The 21,054-nt window shown below is 37.1% G+C and overlaps 1 protein-coding gene across 5 annotated transcripts in view; it reads right to left on the bottom strand.

The window, feature by feature from the left end:
* UNC13C (unc-13 homolog C) overlaps positions 1–21,054 on the bottom strand; it is a 505,027-nt gene that overhangs the window by 39,756 nt on the left and 444,217 nt on the right. For all 5 annotated transcript variants that reach the window (XM_045822765.1, XM_045822762.1, XM_045822764.1 and 2 more), the window contains one exon: positions 11,348–11,495. In XM_045822765.1, coding sequence (XP_045678721.1) covers positions 11,348–11,495 — 148 coding nt within the window. The remainder of the gene's footprint in view (positions 1–11,347; positions 11,496–21,054) is intronic.

The following is a 21,054-nucleotide window of genomic DNA, read 5'->3' as shown; positions in this document are numbered from 1 at the left end:
ATAATAAAATCTTAGAAGAGTACCTGTTACCCATAAGAAAATATTATGCAATTTTGAAAGCAACTGGTTTATCATTGACTTAGCTTTTGCTTAAATTTTATCAATGCATTATAGAATTACTCAACTGGTTAAATGTCTTAAAAATAATATTGATAAATTATTAAATTATATTTATACATATAATGTATATATCTGTGAAAATATAATGTATGTAGATCCCACTCTAGACAATTCTCTTAACCACAGAGCAATTTGGGGATCCTTTGAGTCCTAAGGAAAAAATTTAATTTGGGGTGTTTATTCCACCTCACAAATTTAAATCCAAGGCCTCAAAAGAACTCAAAATCTACCACTTTTAATTAATTATACCTTTGTATTCATTTAAACAAATTTACCTTGCATTGCAAAGTGTGTTCTTCATATTTCTTTTCAAAGGAAAATATGATTTAAAAAGAAATACCTAGATGTTCTTGAATAATTAGAAAGTGCAGAACATAAATGGGCAGGAAAAAAAGCACCATAATTTCACCACACAGAGGTAAATGTTGCTTTATTTTGGAATCTAAAAGAAATTTAGTATCTGAAATCTTGATTAATGGAACAATATTTATTTTACCAGTCTTCATCTATCCTACTGCTCAGCTACATCTAGAATCTGTCCACATCACTCCATCACTATTCCCACCAGCCCAGCCTGCAACCTGTCTGCCCACTTCTGTCTTATGTCTTTTCCCACATTGCCCCTTGCTCAAATCACTTCAATGGCATCTATTGCTCTTAGGTGAAATGAACATCTCCAAAAAGCACCCAGAGGCAGTGTGGAATATCAGATCAATAATCCAAAGACCTTTGAATGACCTTGCTGGGTTGTTCTGAGATTCAAATGAGAAAAAAGTATTTGAAGATGCCTAGAAACTCTAGTAAGCTGTGAGCGTGAATGGTTATTGTTTAGGTCTTTGAATGCAATGCCAAATGTAAGGTGTTTTTTGGTTTTGATTTTAATTTTATTTTTTTTGCTATGTTAAATTTTAGAAATATACACATATAATTTTCAGAATTGTTAGAAACAATGTTAGCCTTTGAGAGGCAACTACAGAGAACAACACTGCAAGTCAGAAAACAGGGTTCCAACACCACTGATACTCTTCCCGGCCTTGGAATGAGATCTAGTTCTTGCCCAGTTGGGATGTACCTCATACACACACAGATGATGATTTAATATGGGCAGTACTATGAAGAAGTTAATCTTTCAACTCTTCATGCAAAAAAATAAACAATAAAAGTATACCTGTTCTGACCTAGATACATACTTAGATTGGTGCACTAAGAATGACAATTTCTCCATTGTATGAGCTATAGCAAACACCTGCTTATTATGTGGTGTGAGGACTCTTAAATTTTGCAAATGATATCACCAATGACTGCCAGTTGTCTCAGCTTGACTCAGTTTTCCAGAGACAATGAGATGCTGTGCAAAGAAAACTTCATTATGAAAAAGTGAGATCTGGGGTTTTGATGCCCTGGTCAGAATGTAATGGAAATATTCCTGTAAGTGAAAAGCTAATATACTCTTTTATTCATTCTAGACAGCTTGGCCATCAAAATATGATATTTTCCCTTACTCCAAACAGAATTATTCTATTGCTTGACTGGATTATTTGAACATGTTAACTTTTGATGACCAAAATGAAAGAGTCAGCATGGAAGAAAAACCCAACAAAAACATGAAGATTTACCTTTATAGCAGTCAGGGCGTCAATAGCAAATAGGTTAAGACTCAAGTAAGGATAATTTGAGGTAAGTTTAAGAAAGAGACAGTTTATGAAGACTTTTGGAGGGGGGTTAGGAAAAACACAAGGGGTAGTGGTGACACCCTTGTCCATAAAATGTGAGGAGCACGATTAGCTACTGGGATCCAGAAAGAGAGAGTTCTCTAAAGAAGGCAGGGTAGAAAGTTCGAGTCAAAGGGCACAGCCTGAATGGACCATCTCAGAGGGAGCCTGCAGAATCGATGCCTGATCTCATTCTCTCCTCCCACAGAGCGCTGGCGGGGCACCCTACTGGCTGAACCCAAATGGGAAACAGGGAGCAAGAGAGCCCATGATTTTTATCCATACAGTCTAGCCTCCTGGGGGAAGAATAGGGTAGTTTAGGAGGGACAAACGAAAGATATTCAGCATAGCCTTTCTTTGTAGTTTACCCAGCATCTAGCACAAAGGCTGACACTTGGTAATGTTCCTAAAAATTAATCCAATAAAAGGATATATGAAATCTGTCAGAAATTACACTGAACACAGTGGCATAAATTATTTTTTCCTTGTTCCTATTGAGTTTCATGTTTTAGATGGACTACAACACCATGATTTCATGAGCTTGAAAAGTTAGTAATTTTTTTCCCCCAGCTAACTTTACATACCCCTTTGTATTTCTCTAGTGGCACTTACAGTTTTCTACTTTGTGTGAAAACTACTGAATAGTATCAGTGAGAAAAATGTAAGCTCTTTTTGTGCCTGGGGGTTCTCTATCTCTCACTCACTCACACATATGCACACTTGGCGTCCTCTAGAGTGTGTAGCACAGGGCTGTGAAAATACTTTCAATAAAGGTTTGTTGAAAGGTTTGTAATTGTGTCAGTTCAAATATGAAGGTTATGTCAAATCACAATTTTTAGTTTTCTGTATTTAATTTTGTTGTATTCATTTGTTCTAAAATTTACTAAGCACCTACTTCCTATCTAGCACTGTACTAAGCACTTAGATTTCAAGGATGAGTAAGGTCCCTGTCCTTGTAGGGCTTACATTGGAGAAGACAGACATACAAATTAGCAATCCTGATATGACTCAGTGTGCTAGGGCAGTGTTACCAAATGACACTTCTGCTGGTGGGGAGTAGGGGGGACAGGGAGGGAAAAACAAGGCAGCAATATCCTATACACAAACACAGGAGACTCTAGAAGAATGAAATCAAACTATGTTAGAAAGAGTTTTCTAAAAGCAGGATGCATTTTCTTGTTTCCAACTTGTATTCCTACAATGTAAATACTTCATTAATATTTGAAAGGTGTCCTGACCACTGACCTTGCCCAGTAACTGGGGCACAGCAAGAAGAAACTAGGAAGCAAAGGATGAAGACAGAAATTTGCAGATGGAGTTTGTTGCAGACATAGAAAAAAAAATAAAAGATGATCTTCTGAACAAAAGGGAGACTTAGCCATAGTAAAATGAAAAGTAAGAAGGATAAAGTGAAACAAGTTATTCAGAACTAAGGAGAGGAAAGCATTAGATGAAGAAAGTAATAATTATACATTGTGATCTCTTTGCTGATTAAAATAAGTGTGAAATTGTAGGGAAGACACTGTCTTTGTCACTTATCTACATGACTTAGAAAATTTCTTAATCTATTTGTGACTCAACTTGAGAAGTACAGGTTTTTAGGAAAAATAGCATGGTGGTAGACAACTCACTTGGATCATGCACAGTATTGCTCAGCATTACTGTAACCTTATCTAACACTCGCCACTTCTCCTTCGGGAAAGAATTCAATGTACTCAGATCCATATCGCATCACCACTCCTATTAGTTATCTGCGCACAGCTTTCTGACAGCACTGAAGAACCTCATCCAGCTTTGAATGTCACCAGACTGACTGCAACACTGAAAGAGCAAAACCTCATAAATTCTCCTCCATTCTTCCACTTGGGCCTCTAAGAAATGTTCACCTCTCATCTTGGAAGGCAATGTTACCTAGTTGCATTCTACCATTCCCAGGGATAAGACAGTGGCATAGATTTGTTGCCAGGAATTCTGGATCTCTGGTTATCTCTGAAAGGCTTGTCAGCTAAAGTGAGAAACTATTTCTGACTGTGCTTTCAAATCAGTAATAAATTGAAGATGGCCAAGTGAATTTTAATATTACTTCCCCATGTAAGCTGAAGATAGTCCTGAGCATTTTTTTCCATAGGTAGCATCCAGTTGAAGTTGTAGCTGTATGTAGACCTTGGCCCCAAAGCTCATTTCTTTATTTTCATGCCAGTTCTCCTGCCACCCAAATATCATTAAGTTCTACATTTCTGGTAACAAGATACCCTTTCCACAGTGAACCATTTCCAATCAGAGATTCTTTTCTACTTGCAGACATAGTTTCTACAGTTTGAGGAACATAATTAGAAATAATGAATGCTTTTGCTTTATATATAATTAATGAATTGAAGTATAATAATAGATTTCAAAATGTGAATCAGTATCTGATTTCCATTTCAAATTAAAATACATTATACTTCACTTCAAAAGAAAACATGTTATTAAAATGACCAAAAGATATGACTTAAATTTTAAACAACTTTAAATAAGCAGGGATTCAAAGATATTACTATATTACTCCTAAAAAGTTAAAAAGAAGATAGATTATAGAATTAAAAAATAATCTCATACATTTTAGTTTTTATAGCCATTAAGTATATATTTTTTCTCTGTGAGCCAATTGAAAATTAGACATAAAATATCCCTTTAGTGCATAAAACTTCTGAGATTTGAGATTTGAGATTTTGAGATTTGAGATAAAACTTTCCTCCACTGTAATAAAAGCTCAGATAAGGCAACAATATGACACGGGATAGCTCAGCAATTAATCATTCTGTGCCTCATTCCAAATTGTGTTATCCGTTGGAAAAAAACTCTACTTAATATGTTTTAGTTTTATACATTTTCCTGTCTACAACTGTATGAAATATTCAAAGAGCTCTTGGTATAATGAAATAGCTGTCAGAAAAGCTTTTTTTATGATGAATATTGTAATCAAGATGCAAGAAATGGATTTTGTACCAGCCTCTAAAACTATAAGTAACACATTCTTGATAAACAACAAAAAAGTGTAATTTTCAAGCTACCCACCCACTTTAAACCATTGAATCAACTTTAAAAGGAATATGTGATAATTATTATAAATATTAAAATAATTTCTACTCATATTACACAAAACTTATGACAATATTTCTGTATATTTCAATGACATTGGGAAACCTAGGTACTTTTAATTATATCTTTTGATCCAAAATAGGAATTGATATGGTGAGTTTTATTTTAAAAGCAAAATAGACCTTTTTCCCTAATGTAAATATACTATGAATATATTTTAACATACTGAAATTTTGAAATTAGGAGTGCAGGCATATACTTTCTTGGACAGTTTGTTCATTCAGAACACCTTTCTCTTTCTACCTCCTCACGACCCAGTTTACCCACTGATCCTCTGCCTTCTCAGGCCAAAACTCCCCCTCTTCTAACATGACCTTTGTTACATAACTTCTTCCTTTTCAGTCAAGTATTATAGCAGGATGTCCCAACCGCAGCACTACTGTCATTTGGAGCAAGATAAACTTTTGTCCTCAGGAGCTGTCCTGTACACCAGACAGGGTTTAGCAGCTTCCCTGGTCTCCACTTACTAGAAGCCAATGACATAGCTCCCACTCCCAGACGTGAGAACAAAAGCTCCTATGGTATTACCAAATGTCCCTGGGTGGGTAAAAGGACCCTGCACTGATTGAGCAACTAGTGCATACAACTTCATGTTCATTTTTGAATATATGCCTCATTGTGTGGGGCAATTTTCATTTTTACTTATATATATATTTTATATATTTTTATTGATTGATTTGAGAGAGAGAATGAAAGAGAAACATTGATTTGTTTTTCCACTTATTTACACATTCATTGGTTGATTCTTGCATGTGTCCTGACCAGGTATCAAACCCACAACCTTGGCATATTAGGATGATGCTCCAACAATCTGAGCAACCCAGCTAGGGTCTGGGATTTTTTCAGAGGTGATGCTCAGTAAATACTAGTTAAGAGAATGCAGAGTAAGATGGTGTCTTACTACTATGGTATGTTGCCAAAATAATAAACATGGTACTCATAAATTGAACTCAGTTTCACTTAAGAACTTAAGCTTCTATATCCATTTTGGACTTGTTTATATTCCAATAACTAGAATAGAAAGAGGAGAGAAGACAGTGTTTTCCATATTGAGAGATTCAATTGGCACATAAATTTCTAATGGGAATCAATCCCTTACAGTTTTTTTCAACTACTAGAAAAAGATGACAATGGGGGAACACTTTTGGACTGTTGGTGGGAATACAGATTGGTGCAGCCACTATGAAAGTAGTATGCAGTTACCTCAAAAAATTAAAGATAAATCTATCTTATGACCCAGTAATTCCTCTTCTGGGAATTATCTGAAGAAACCCAAAACTCTAATTTGAAAGAACAGAAGCACCCCTATGTTCATTGTATCAGTATTTACCATTACCAAGATTTGGTAGCAGCCCAAGTGTCCATCAGTAGATGAGTGAACAACTATGGAACATTTACACAATGAAATACTTTTCAGCTACATAAAAGGAAGAAATTTTACCCTTTGTGACAGCAGGATACACCTAGAGAGTATTATGCTAACTGAAATAAGCCAGTCAGAGAAAGAAAAGTACCATATATTTTACCCATACATGGACTCTAATGAATAAACTGAACTAACAAGCAGAATAGAGGCAGATTCATAGATATAGAGAAGGCTGACAGCTCAGGGTCAGGGGTTAGGGGGTGGAGGGAGTGAGTAAAAAAAAAGGACTCATGGTCATGGACAACAGTGTAGTGACTGTGGTGGGGGAAGGGATGGGTGGAGGTGGAAGAGGGTATAAGGCGCATAAAAGTAATAGAAGCCCTGGCTGGTATAGCTCAGTGGGTTGAGCACAGGCCTGGGAACCAAAGGGTTGCTGGTTCAATTCCCAGGCAGGGCACATACCTGGGTTGCAGGCCAGGTCCCTGGTAGGGGGCGTGTGAGAGGCAACCACACACTGATATTTCTCTCTCTCTCTTTCCCCTTTTCTTCTCCTCTCTCTAAAAATAAATAAAATCTTTAAAAAAAGGTAATGGAAAAATACAGTAAAAATAAATTTAAAAAGAAAAAGATGACATCAATATCTATTGAAAAAGAGAGAAGCTATAAAAGCAAGGTAAGAAGTAGAAAAGATAAAATGAATGAATGAGTGAATAAAATAAATGGAGAAGAAAAAGTGAGCAAGATACAGCAGGTGTTTCTATACTTATTACTCACTTTTAAAATGGGTTTATAAATATGAACTGAAAAAGCTGAATATACCTTTCAATTTAAAAATAGCAAAAAATTACAACAGTAGTTGGTTTAAAAAATTTAATATTATAGTTAATTTTCTAACATAGACATACAAGGGATAAAACAGAACAGAGAAAGAGATGAAAAGAAAATGTAGATGAAAGGTAGACCAAAAAAAATGAAATATAGAAAATTTTATGAGAATAAAAGAAGTAAAATATGAATGCTTTAAAGAGCACGCTTTGATTTCTAATGGATCCCAAAGTCTTTTACATAACATTGAGATCCATTAAATAAGACTTAACTAATGGTTTAATGTAGTTTTGAAAAATTATTTCCCTGTAGAGTATTAGAAATTACAAGAACTAAAACTACTTTGTTTTACTGATCATGAGGTAAATGAAAACATGTAAAATTTTTCCGAATAATGTTTACTTATTTATAGGTTGAATTTCATTTACTTTTATATTTCTGACTTGAGAAATTATGGGGGAAAAATTCAAGTCAGGGAGAAAGATTCATTCAGAGTATTTTCCTTTTATACTTATCATCAAGAAGATGTATGTACAATGGTTAAGAGCATTCAATCTAGAGATCTAGTCTAGTTGAATTAAAATCTAACTCCCCACTTTCTAGTGGTGAGACTTTGGATTTGCATTCCCCCAGAAGCAGATCTGAAACAAGCATTTGATGGTACATGGTCTCTCTGGAAAGGGACCCTAGGACACACTGACAAGGGACTGAGGAAGTGAGAAAAAGTAAGGAAGCCAAAAACGAATATGGCATCAAGCCAGCCTCCAAGGGAGAACAGAGCTCCAAATAGGGGGGAACTCGGGAGTCTATGCAAAACACATATCAGAGTTGTCTCAACAAAATTAGAAGCTGAATTTTAGCTTTTGGTTTTTTAATCTGCCAATTTCTGTCTTTCACTGATGAGGGCTGCTCCCTGGGGTACTAACATTGTGGCACTCCAGTGTATCCTGAATGGGGCGGAGTGTGTCCCTGGGGCCCCTCAGACAGAAAGTGGCAGGGTTGGCAGTCTACAGCACTAGCTTTTACCTCAAATTACTTCAAATGTTGTAATTGAAAATTACCATAACACCAGTATGATCTTCCTAAATAAAATTAATGAAATATGTCTTTAGATTAACAAGCACTAAATATAATAAATATTAGAATAAATATTCGCTCATGGGTACTTGGTACTGTGCTAAGCACTTGAAAATTATTTGCATAATTGCAACAATATTTACACTGTATCTTCATGCTACCAGGATATCAGGTGTAAAAAGGGGATAACTGACCCTGCTGTTAACTGGACATGCTCATCTGCAGGGTGAATACCAAAGGAATGCAGAGACTGGAACCCAAGTTCATCTATTTCAACATGTCCAGTGTCAAATGTCTATAAAAGAGTATAGAAACCCATATAAAGAAGACCCTCGAGAATTCAACTTTTTACATTTTTAAGTCAACAATCCTAGAAACTGAGGTTCCTTTGAAGTCAAAGGGAATATGATCTGAACAGGGGCATTTGGAAATCATAAGTATAAACCATGACTTTAGGGTCAGTTATAGAAATAAAGATTGTATCCTCTACTATATTTTATTTTCAGTTATACTATAAATAATTCTAATATTTGGCAAATATTTATCTTACCTCTCCCATTCCTTACTCTTTTATAAAGGATGTGGTGTTGTTGACCAACTTTATTATTCAATCTATGGTAATAAGTATTGAAATAGGACTGTGATAGAAGAGAGAGTATGAATATAAACTCAGAAATCCTGCATCCATTAATGTATAAGACTGGCTTGCCTCCATTTTTGATTGAACAATGGTTATGTTTATTAGGCAGTAGTATTCTACCCTCCAACCTCCCCCAGTTCGGAAATATAAACATGTTTGAGCAGTGGAGAACTGAAGAGAGGTGGCAGGTGACAGTGGAGAATCCCACATCATCACCAAAGATGTGGAAAGAATGTTGGAATTTTCTATGGCTCAAGTGGACTCCACAGGAGGAAACTGGGCCTCAGCCTTCCTGCTGGAACCCAATTCCAGAAGGCAGGCCACTAGGAGCAGATATTCAAGGAGCAAGGAGCTACCCTATGTGCTGTATGAGACTGTCACTGAGGGGTCCCTGAAGGGAGCTGAAATAAGTTTCCGTCACCAAGGAGCTGAACAAATACAATGGATCCAAACACGACCCCTCAGAAAACCAACATTTGGATGCAACCACACAGAAAACATTGAGGCATTTCCTTCCTCCCCTTCAGTTTCTGCCCCCAAAACTGCTATAGCAGAAAGAGCTCCAGAATAGGGGAGAGGTAGGAAGCAAAGGGCACATCAGGTTCTTTACACTCCAGGTCCTTTGGGTCTGATCATGCCTGGCTGGGGACAGTTGTGGGGTTGATGAGGTAGGTAGGGATAAGTTTCCACAGAGCAGGGCTGAAGGTCTCTATTGGACAAAATGCAAAGCTGTTTCATATCCATGTTTTGCCAATTTCAATTATGCAAAAAAAAAAAAGCATATTCAACAGAGCCAGAAAAGGAGAGTAAAAAAGAAAAAGGAAGACCAAGTCTGAAATAAAGTTATGTTAAATCAAGTGGTTACTGGGATTGGAAATACTTTCATCTGCCACCATATGTTTTTAATGTTGCCATACAATATGGCAACATTATTATATATACTATATACTATACTATATACTATATACTATACTATATAGTATACTATTATATGTACTAATATACTATATACTATAGTATATTAATATATACTATAAAAATTAAATGCATGTACCAAATTCCATATGCCAAAATTGATATATATATGTAGTTTTGTGGTGTGAATCTATGCTAAAATATGGGCTGTATGCATGTATGTGCACATATAAATGTATACCTATAAAAGCAAAACAAAAATGTTATATACTTACATTACCTGGGAATAAAGCTACAACACTATATGATGTGTTAGAATTGAACTGATATTTATGAAGTTCAGGAAACTTTGAAAGTCAAGGATTTAGGGAGTAATGTTCTGAATATTTCTGTATTTCTTGATAGCCCCTCATGGGTTCAGCTTATTTCTCCTTTCTAGAACCATCCCAAGATGTAAGCTGGGTTTGCATATTATATTTTAAAAACTATTTGTAGCATTTAATTGGGCTGGGGTGGCAGGAAAAGGCAGAAAACTGTACTTGAACAACAATTTAAATACATACATACATACATACATACATACATAATAAATAAAGTGATATAGAACAATTAAAAAAGGAAGCTCAAAGTGTTAAAGTTAGGCCAAGCACCTACATAGCACTTACCTTGGTATCATATTTGATGTAGTTAGAAAAGTTAAATATCCATGAAGAAACACAAATACCTAAGTCTCAAGCATTTTCATCACAGGAAAAACAGGAAAAATAATCCCTGTTCTTTCTTTTCTGAGGCTCTCTCATGAATGAAGACCATATCCTCCTATTTATATGTATGATTTCTATGCTTTGATTTATTATGTTTTAAAGTTTGAGCCTGCACTTGGCTCTTTTTGACTCATGCTGACATTTTCAATAATCTCTCAGAAATGGCAGATCATAAATACATATAATTACCAAATTATAACAAATCACAAAGCCACCTGAAAGAAAGGTTATTTAACAATGATATCCTGGAAGCTTATGAGGGGGGAACATTGCCATGTGAAAAAGACCTGAGTTTTAAATAAAATATCTTTTGGCTCACTTCAAAGTAAAAGTTAAAATTTTTTCTCATATAAAATTAGAATAAAATGAGATTTCCCTTAAAAAAAACCCCAAAGCAGGAGATCTTACATTTGAAATCAGGATTTGGGGAATTATTACCACTTTTTTGTAAGTTACCAAGACTAGCAAACAATAAATCTTTTGTACTAAGTTGAAAAGAATATCATAGTCATAGATATTCAAAACTAGGTCTTGCTAAATTTTATGAATTTACAATCACCAATAAGAGTCACCCATTCTATACAGGTTTAATGCTAAACTTCCCCTAGTGTTATTGACATTATAAAATTAAAGTTTATGAATGCTAAAAGTAGATAATTTTCTGTTAACCATACCCTCCCTTATTGCTTTAATGTATAATAGTAAAAATAATAAATACAATTTACAATAATTATGTTGAATTTTAGTTAGGTGTTCAGTTTATTATCACATCCAATGTGTTACTTACTCTGTGAGGTCTGAGTGTCTATGAACTTCTTTATCAAGGCATCAGTTGTTTGGGTATAAAGACTGAGAGCATATCTCAGAGATTGAAGATCTGGGCTTTTCTCCAAGAAATTCTTTTTGAGGCCATTTCCTCCCGCATGAAAGTATTGCTAAAAGGAAAATAAATAATGTAAGCAGAGGCATTTGGAAGTAATACTGGAGGATGGGTTTTATTGCTATAATAGTAAAGCTCAAATGGAATAATACAGTATAGTCAATGTAAGGTTGGTACAAAGAAAGTGCTACCACACGCCCATTGCTAAGTCATCACCATCCAGTTCAGGTTCCCTCAATATCTCTGAAATTATGCTCTGCACCATGGACCTGAGATCCTTGGGGCTTAAGACTTTTTCTCTAATTTAAAACTTTAGTTAAGAATATGAGATTATGAAGATGCAGTAGTAGGCATCCTTTGGAATGACACATTTAGATAATAGTCAACTTGGTTATTGACTTCTATTTCTAGAGGATAAGAAAAGTAGTGTTCATGGCTAGCAAAATTTCACAAAGAAGGGAAATTATGTTTCCAGACACAAGTTGGTGATTTGAGGCCAGATCCCTGCCGGTCCAACTTCCCCATCCTGTGATCACACAATGGTGCAGAAAGGGGACAACCTAAAATCAGAGAGTGGTCCTTAGGAAGTCAGCATCCCCTGAACTTCGTGTCTGATACATGTGATAAATCATATAGGTTTTATTTTTTGCTAATGTCAATCAACAAACTCAAAGCATTATAATAGTTATAGGTAAGATAATAGAGAAGATGTGAACTCTTTGAGAATAAATATAGTCATTGAAGAATGCTAGTATTTTACATGCTGCAAGAATTATGCATGACATCCCTTTGGAAAGTAGAATATGTAGAGATATATGATAGAACAAAATGTTTTCTCCCCCAATCATTTATAGATGATACTATATACTCTTGGTAACATTCTGTTAATGTTCTCTCACTCTCTCTCTGCACCAACAATGCTAAACACTCATTGTGACATGGCTCTCTATGACCCGTGAGCCCACAAAATAACATATTTTGAAAAAGCTCAACAAATAATTTTGATACACGCTCTTAAGTGGGTATGTGTCATTGCTCTATCCCACTCCTTTAAAAATTATGAGCTAAAATAATTCAATGAACTGAGAAATCATAATTACCTCAATTTTCTCCCTTGTTCAAGGGGAGATGTAGAAAGATATCCTGCACATTTGTAGGCATCTCAGTGCACTTTTAAATAGTGTAATGTAGGGAAGATTCAGGGCAGTGGGGATCTAATCAGGAGAAAGATTGCTCCAATTAAAGACACCCTCTCCAAGGGGAAGAAACTGGCCACTTAAAATTCCAATAGAAAAATGGAAAAAGCCTTTTCTTATTTTTTTTTAAAAGAGGACAAAGATACAGCATTTGAAATTGTTTTACACTTTGATCTTCTTGTAAAAATGTTAAAATATTTTCACAGGTAGAAAATGTTTATTGAGAACCATGAGTCCAGAATTGTTTCAGGTATGTTGGTAAATAAAAAAAAAATATGATCATCCCTTTCTTCATGAAACATGATATAATATTTAAGGTGGAAAAATATTAAATAGGTGTACTGAAAGGGAAAGGTTTAGCTTGGTCTTGCCATTTCTCCTAGAGGTGTGGTGGGTGCTCTCTGGAGGTCTGTTTACATAAGAGCCAAGGAGCCATCAGATGCAAAAACCTACACTAACAGGAAAGAGAGTGGGGTGAGTTGAACCAAACATAGGCAGGATCTCTGAAAGAAACATTTTCTCTCTCAGTGTTTCTCAGACAAGCTCCAATCTTATGACACCTAAGTATAAGTGCTAGAGGATTATAATAAAAAGAAGTACAAGAGGAATAAGCAGCAGCTATAATGGTATTTTGCCATGTCTTGGGACTAATGAGAGTTGTCTGGGATGCCTGTGACTTGGAAATGGGCAAAAAAGATTAGTGGGTTATTTTTGCTTTTCATTGTCTTTAAGATATTTTAAACTCTGTAAATTGTAGGAATTGGGTAATAATGTAAATGGCACTCATCCATATAAATGCAAATTAATTATTTCTGGTAGGATAGCACTGATTATTGTTCTGTGGGTAGATCTGTTTTGCCCATATTTGGAAATTTACTTCAAATTTCTTTACTGCTTATCCTTATGTGTGGCTCTTGAAATTCTCCTTCGAGCCTGTTGTAAGAGCTTAGTAGTTCCCTCATAAACAGATGAGGTAAATAATATTTTGGCTTGTTTAATAATGGCACCAATGTCACAATTATACTATGCCCTCTTTTAAAAAGTGTTCCTTAACAGTGTACATACAGCAGCATGGGTGACAGCATTCATACGGTGACCAAAATTTCGCTGTCTGATTTGTGAGAACAGGGCCACGGGCCCATGGCTCACCCTGCAGCATCAGTGTCTGGGTCTGCCTTTCTGCCTGTTCTCTCTCCCTCTGCCCCTTAGCAGATACTTCTTAAAGCTACACCATGAGCCAGACCTTTTGCTGGCTGCCAAAAATATGAAGCTAGAGAGGTCCAGAGGTTGCTGTCAGAGTGATTATAATCTATTAGGAAATGTAACCGAAATGCCAACGTGACTTCAATAATACGTTGCAGGTGTAAGAAAAATGATTTGAAATACAGACAATGGGGAGGCAAACCATTCTGCTGGGGAAGGAGTCAGTAGAGGTTTCTAAAGAGGTGACATCTTTGATGTTTATCATTTTATCAGCATCGCCATTATAAATTCCAGCAGTGCCTAGCTAAGTCACTGTAATTGGACTAGAGAAAGAAGACAATCCCCCTGGGTAACCAACAACACTTAAGAAGAATTGAGGTACTTAAAATTCTCAGAATATATTTCTTTGGTATAGTTTGAACTCTGTTGATTTTCTAATATTATTCTACTCTCACCACTGAAGTTGTGCTGCTTAGAAGATTTAAGTTGCCTCTAGGCAGTGGTGGACCTAGGAAAGTTTAGAGATGGCATTGCAGGTTTTTTTTTAATTGTTGTTCAAGTCCAGTTGTCTGCATTTTCCTCCCACCACTCCCCCACCACCCCACCCCAGGCATTTCCACCTCCCTCCCCTGATTCCACCCTGCCTTGGTTTTGTCCAAGGAGGACATACGGAGGGCCCCGAAGGCCCGGAGACATATGAAAGGATGTTCAGCATTAGTAGCTTTCAGAGAGATGCAAATTAAAACCACAATGAGATACCACTTCACACTGGTCTGAATGGCCAAGATGTGGAGAGATGGCATTGTAGTCTTAAGGATTCATAATGTTTATTAACATATGAAAGGTTCTGTGACCCACTGTGGTAAAGAAATCTGTTTAATCTTTCATTAACACACAGTAGTCCCCCTTACCTGCAGGGGGTATGTTCCAAGACCCCCTGTGAATGCCTGAAGCCAGAATAGCAACAAACCCTGTAGAAACTATTTTTCCCTGTACACACATGCCTATGAGATAATTTACCTTATAAATTAGGTACATAGAGGATTAATGGCAATAACTAGTAATAAAAGGGAGCACTTAATGATAATATAGTGTAACAAAAGTTATGTGAATGTGGCATTATTAAATAAAATAGGGTTACTTGAACATAAGCATTGTGATACCATGACAGTTGATCTGATACCCAAGTTGGCTACTAAGTGGCTAAATGGGCAGGGGGTGTACACAGAGTGGAGACATTGGATGAGAGGATGATTTATATCTGAGGCAAGATGAAGTGAGACGGCTAAGATATCACTATGCTACTAAAAGCAGTGTCCAAGTTAAAATGTATGCATTGTTTATTCCTAAGAATTCCCCTGTAATGTTTTTGTACTGTGGTTGACTGCTGTTAACTGAAACCATAGGAAGTAAAACCTCATTCTTAAAATTATTTGGTTACAGGACACATATCATGTAAGACATTTATTAACACTTGGGGGCACAAATATTCCATGGGATATCATTTAGGAAATCCTTGGAACGTGACTGGATTTCATGTAATGGCGATAGTTTTGAGGGTCTAGAGACTTCCTGAAAGAAGGAAGCTAGAGTTAGGCTATGAAGACACAAACTACGTATTTCTTCTTGAACTCCTTATAATAATTTTATAGGATGACATGTTTTTACTAGGAGGGCATTATTTTGTAGGCTCTGTACATGGGGGACTAATCATGAGAAGAAAACATAAGATATGAGTGTTCCTGAGGAACATCTAAGGGTCTCCCAAGAGTTTTGAGTTGACACTGAACTGACTTCTGCCAAAGGCACTAGCAGGATAGTGAGTGAATGGAAGATTTGTAAGGGCAGAATTTGTGATGATGCTTTTGTCTTTTGGGTGCATTATATAACAGGAGATGTTGCAAGACACACCAGGCACAGAAGGTAGCAATGTTAAAAGAGAAAACAAGAAAGCAAGATGCTGTGAATAAAAGTCTTTGTTCAGTGAACGCAGACAAATAAAACATGGTATTGGCTCATTACTCAAAGAGCAAAGGAAATGACTTCTGTGGTTATGCAAATGAAACCTTGATGGAATGCTGCTTATGGGAAGCCTTTCACATGGTGTTCAGAACCTTGGCCATGGCTCCTAAGAGCAGGGGTCTGTTTATCTCACCAGCACAGATAGGACAAAGGAAGATGCACTCACTGCATGCACGTCACTCAGAGATTTCAATTTAGTTCTGACTCTTTGCAAGAGCCCTGGCTTAAGGGATATAAACGTGAAGCTGATGTGTGGGAGTGAATGTCTTAGCCATGAAAATCCAATATCCACAGCTCAGTGAGGCTGAGCTGCTCTCCATTCATTAATTAAGTATTTTGGAGGGGAACTATGTCCTAGAGGGGAGTTTTCGAATGTGGGATTTTAAGCCTTCTCCAAGTTTCCCTTTTATGTATGTGGAAAAGTGGATTCTTCTTCATTGGTTCTAAATAAAAACAAACAAACAACAACAAAACCCCTATGACTCAGTTTCTTATTGTTCCTCTGCAACCTGCAGCATAATCCCTGAACTGTTTTGATTTGTTTGGATGTTTTACTTAGACAGGTGCAAATTTGCAGAAAATAGTTGGCAAAATAACACATTGGGACAGACCATTTTCTTCTCATTCAAGAAAGGGATTTTCAATCAGAGTGAAACAGGATACTAAGAAGCTAGGAAAATTCCTTGGCAAGTGGCATAGGGAAACTGAGACAGAAAGCTGAAGACAATGGCAGAGCAATTTACAGCCAGGGGCAGATGGTCACCTCCCTAGGGATAGCATCTAGGCCTTAGTTGTATTTCAGCTCCAGGCCCAGAAAAGCAGCAAAACCAGGTGGGCAACACCAGAACCAACTGTAATGACTAAATACCCCTGCCCTACAGATGACCAATCAGTGGAGCCCATGACCCTGAAAAAGCACAACCTGGACAACTTGTGAATATTCTGCTGAAACCCTCCCCTGAGACCTCCCCTAAAATTCCCTCTGGCAAGAGAGAGATAAAAGCCTCCAGACAATGGACCTAGTGTCGGCTCTCACTCTGGCACCATTCCCCTCTTCTTCGCCTAACTTCTTTCTGCATAGGCACAAGTCTCCTAAACTCTAAGGCAATGGGAAGCTGGCAACTTGTCCCAGACTAGTCCCCTGAACCTGTCTCCAAACCCCCCTTTTCTCTGACTTCCCAGTGAGGTAAGGCGGCCCAGCCTAGGTTCTCCTGTTGCTTCTTCCACGCTAAGCCCTTCCTTGTTTCACTGTGTCCAGCTTTAATAAATGGATCTTCATAATGACCTGGAGTCGTGTTGTGAAATCTTTCCTCATGAAGTCAAGAACGCACACACTACAGCTGGCTCTAGGCAGATCCACTCAGGGCCAGGCCCCTATCTGGTAACAAGAGGGCCATAGAGAAGTTGGCTGTTCAGTGCTATGAAGGACAAGGATGTCAGCTGGATGACATTCTTCCTACCCTTGGCTCTTGCCTGGCTGAGGTTTTCACCACAGACTTGGAGAGGCAAAGACAGAAAGCTTGTTTTACAAATGTGTGCAATGGAGCTATAGCTTGAAGTTATTACATTGGATGACGGAATCTGGCTTCAAAGGTCTTGGCAGTCTGGAATGATGGCTCAGCCTATATACTGGATCAGATAACAAAGACAAAAGGGGTCTTTATTTATGACAAAATGTTTTCTGCAGACAACAGAATAGGGATGAGTTAGTGTAAATCAGCAATATTTAAAAGCCATAAAACTTTATTTGCTTTCAAGTTCAACATGATTTTGTAAGTGATGGGGCAGTTATCAAAGCTAATATAATCTTGTCATGTATTAATATAGGTAATCAGGTTGAGAGCAGCAACACTCTCTGCTGGTTAGAACAAACCTGGAATATTAGAGTCATTCCTAATTCATTTCTAGGCTTCATGGTTTATGAGAAATAGGAAAAAGTGAAGAGCATCCGAAGCTGGACAAGCAGGGCTGTGTAAAGTCTGGGGACATGTTGTCTAGTAAACAGCTGCAACAACTTCAGGCAGCATTGACAGTTACTTCTGTCTGAAGGGGCATCATAAGCAAAACAAAATATAAGTTGTCATAATGGTTTCAAAGGACAGAAAGAAGACCAATGCATAGCTACGAGTATCAGGGAAGCAGATTTTTGGTTCAATTTAAAAACCTTTGCAATAATAAGTGCATCTTAAAAATCGGGGCTGTTGCTTATGAGTTAGTGAGGTCCCGTTAACTGGCCATTAGGTGGTGGGCAGTGGCCACAGGCCAACAATGCTGCAGGTGGTGTCTCCCTGTATGAGCAGGAGAAGGGAGATGTTGGTTATGGGCCTGATTCTGAGATTTTAGAATCCTCTTCACCTTTTTGATTCTCTGCCTTTTACTTTAAAATGTGCTAGAAAATCCAATTTTTAAAATCTTTCCTATGTGCAATATGATTTTTGCATAGATTACTTAACCTCACAGAATATCAGTTCATTTATTTGTAGAATGGAAACAGAAATATCCTCTGTGCCTGACTATAGTGTGGTAAAGATGGAATTAATTACTCCATCTGTAGCAGCTTTGTGAACTGTAAAGATCATTTTACTTGTGAGAAAATATACTTAATTGGTAGAATAACTCCCTAAACTCTAGCCCTATTTTCTATCCTGGGCACCAGTCCCTGCCTCCAGCAGTTACCAGGTACTTGTTTTCACATTCCTGCTTCCATATCTTACTCCAAAGTGGCAACAGGAAGATGACCCTCCTGCCTAATTTGCTATTTTTCTCAGTGGAACCATGGTTTCCCAGCCACTCAGTTGAAAACCTCTGAGTCACCCTGGGCTCCTCCCTTACTCTTGCCCCAGTTTCAGTCTCCAGGTTCCAGTGACTCTCCCTCTCTTGTGCCTCGTTCATCTTTCCCTTTCTACTCCTACTGCTACCTCCACGGTGATAGCCCTCATCATCTTATTCATTAAATAACTGTAACTGGTCTTTGTGACTATAATCTTGAGTCATTCAATCCCTTTTGCACATTGCTGTAAAATTTCCATTGCTGAAGTGGTACTTCCGGCGTGCCATATATTTTCAAAATCATCAATGGCTCCTCATTTATAGAATCCACTGAGGGTACAAAAGGACCTCTGTACTTTTAACTTAAACCTAATTTTATAGTTTTTTACTATGCAAATCTCCTGTTAGTCCAGTCTGGTGGGTGGAACAGTCTAGTCACTGACTCCTAACCCTCTGGTCTTGTGTGTTTCTCTGGTGAAATCCTTTCTCCCTGACTATGTTCAAGTCATGAGTCTTCTCCCAAAGAAAACTTGTCTTTCCTATCAAGACTTTTAGTTCCCTTCCATCCCATTAAGACCTCTGCTTCAGCTTTTCCTGATCCCTTCAATTCATAGCAGTTGCCTACTCCTCTAAACCCTCACCACTTTTATCTGTGCCCCTCAACTAGTGTCTGGATCACCCTGTTTCATCTCTTACACTGTCATCTTATAAGTTAACATGTATTACTATCTAATTTTTAATGTGCCTTTTCCATATATCTAGAGTAAAAACTCCTTGAGAGGAGCCGCACTGCTTCCCAGAGGGGTGTCTCAGTAAATAATGAAGAATGTTAGGGGGTTGGTGTCCTGTATAGTGAGAAGTTGCTGTGCAAAGGCAAGGCCTTCAGGACTTGAACTATTGTGTGGGGCAAAGAATCACATTCACTAGGTAGCTTCACTGTGAGAGAATGAAGGGTTTATTACGAAAGGGGGTGAGCAACCTGGCTGCATTAGAGTACGTGGGATCTTGTGTTGAACAGCAGGGAGGGGCTCCTCCAAATTAAACCAGTTCTCAGGCAATATGGTAGTTACATTTACAGAGCTTCTTAAATGATAGGGACTATTTTACTTATTTTACATAAGATAACTTATTTAATCTCTGACAATAATCCCATCAAGCCTATTTTCATTCCCACAGGAAAGGAAAGGAAATTGCACACTGGAGTTTCTCTCTCTTAACCACCCACTATCCTGCTACTCTAATTGCCAGTGGTGTAATTCCCCACATGGTTTTAAATATTTTATTTACATTTAGATTTTTATTCATCTTCTGATAATTGTCAAAGCTTCCATCCTTTATAGTCATAAATTGGCTTCCTTAATGTAAGAGTGCCTGGTGAACAGCACTATTATTACATCTGAAAAAGGAGGTGTCGAAAGAACTATAAAGAAAATATCATTTTCTTTAACTTGAAAAATATCTAGAGATATTTTTTCTGTTTTCTTTTTGTATTCTTCATGAAACTGCAAAAAATAAAGCACTTCAGACCTGATTAAAGTTTGTGAGGGGAAAAAAAGTAATACTACTAAATAAAAAAAAGTCAAGATAAAGATTGCCTGCATGCTTAGCAAGATATTCCTTTTATAATCCCATTTAAAAGCTTTCTAAATTCTTCAACTCTTCATAGTTGTCATATATTTGAAGATCTTGCATAATCTATTTTTACTGACTGATGGGAACATGCTAATGTTTCTTCCTGAATTTGCAGGAAGAATTTACTTTTTGGTTATGTATACTATTTTGGTAGTGATTCTCCACCATCATTTTTTCCTTTCAATATTTGAATCATAATTTTGGTAAATTCATGCAGATAATGTACTTTGAAAACTTAGATATAATAATAACCTGCCTCAAGCAACTGAGATATACTTTAAGAAAATTATTTGGTAGATATTTAAAAAATTATTTTCTACTACACCTGAAGTCCTCTTTTCCATTATCATATCAGATTAAGCAACTCCCTGCCTCTTGTCAACAAACTGAAGTTCAGACTCTTGATCTTGATGTTTAAGCCTCAGCATTTTGGCTCCAATCCAATGTTCCTCTTTTATTCTCTGTAACACATACCAGTCATGATCTGTTCCTCACACTAGACTACGTGAAGATGTCAGGCTGACCCACACCTTCTGGCACTTCATTCCTGCTTTTCTCTAGGCCTGCAACAGCTCTCCCCCTTGCTTTTCTTTAATGTATTCTTTAAATTCCCAATTTTCTTCTCTAGGAAGCTGTTCCCTGGGAACCCACAGAGAAATTTCCACCCTTGCTGCAGTCCCCACAGCTTTGCCCACATCTCTTTTATTTGATCAGTTATAGATGTTTTTGTTCATAAGTTAAGAGCAAAGTCTCTCTCATCTCCAGCCACCTCTTCATTCCTTACCATATTTT

The sequence above is a fragment of the Phyllostomus hastatus genome, unplaced genomic scaffold (assembly GCF_019186645.2).
Source record: "Phyllostomus hastatus isolate PE091 unplaced genomic scaffold, TTU_PhHast_1.1 phas_scaffold_501, whole genome shotgun sequence".
NCBI classification, from domain to species: Eukaryota; Metazoa; Chordata; class Mammalia; order Chiroptera; family Phyllostomidae; genus Phyllostomus; species Phyllostomus hastatus.
The sequence above is the reverse complement of the archived record's forward strand: the minus strand, read 5'-3'. Positions and strand labels throughout refer to the sequence as shown.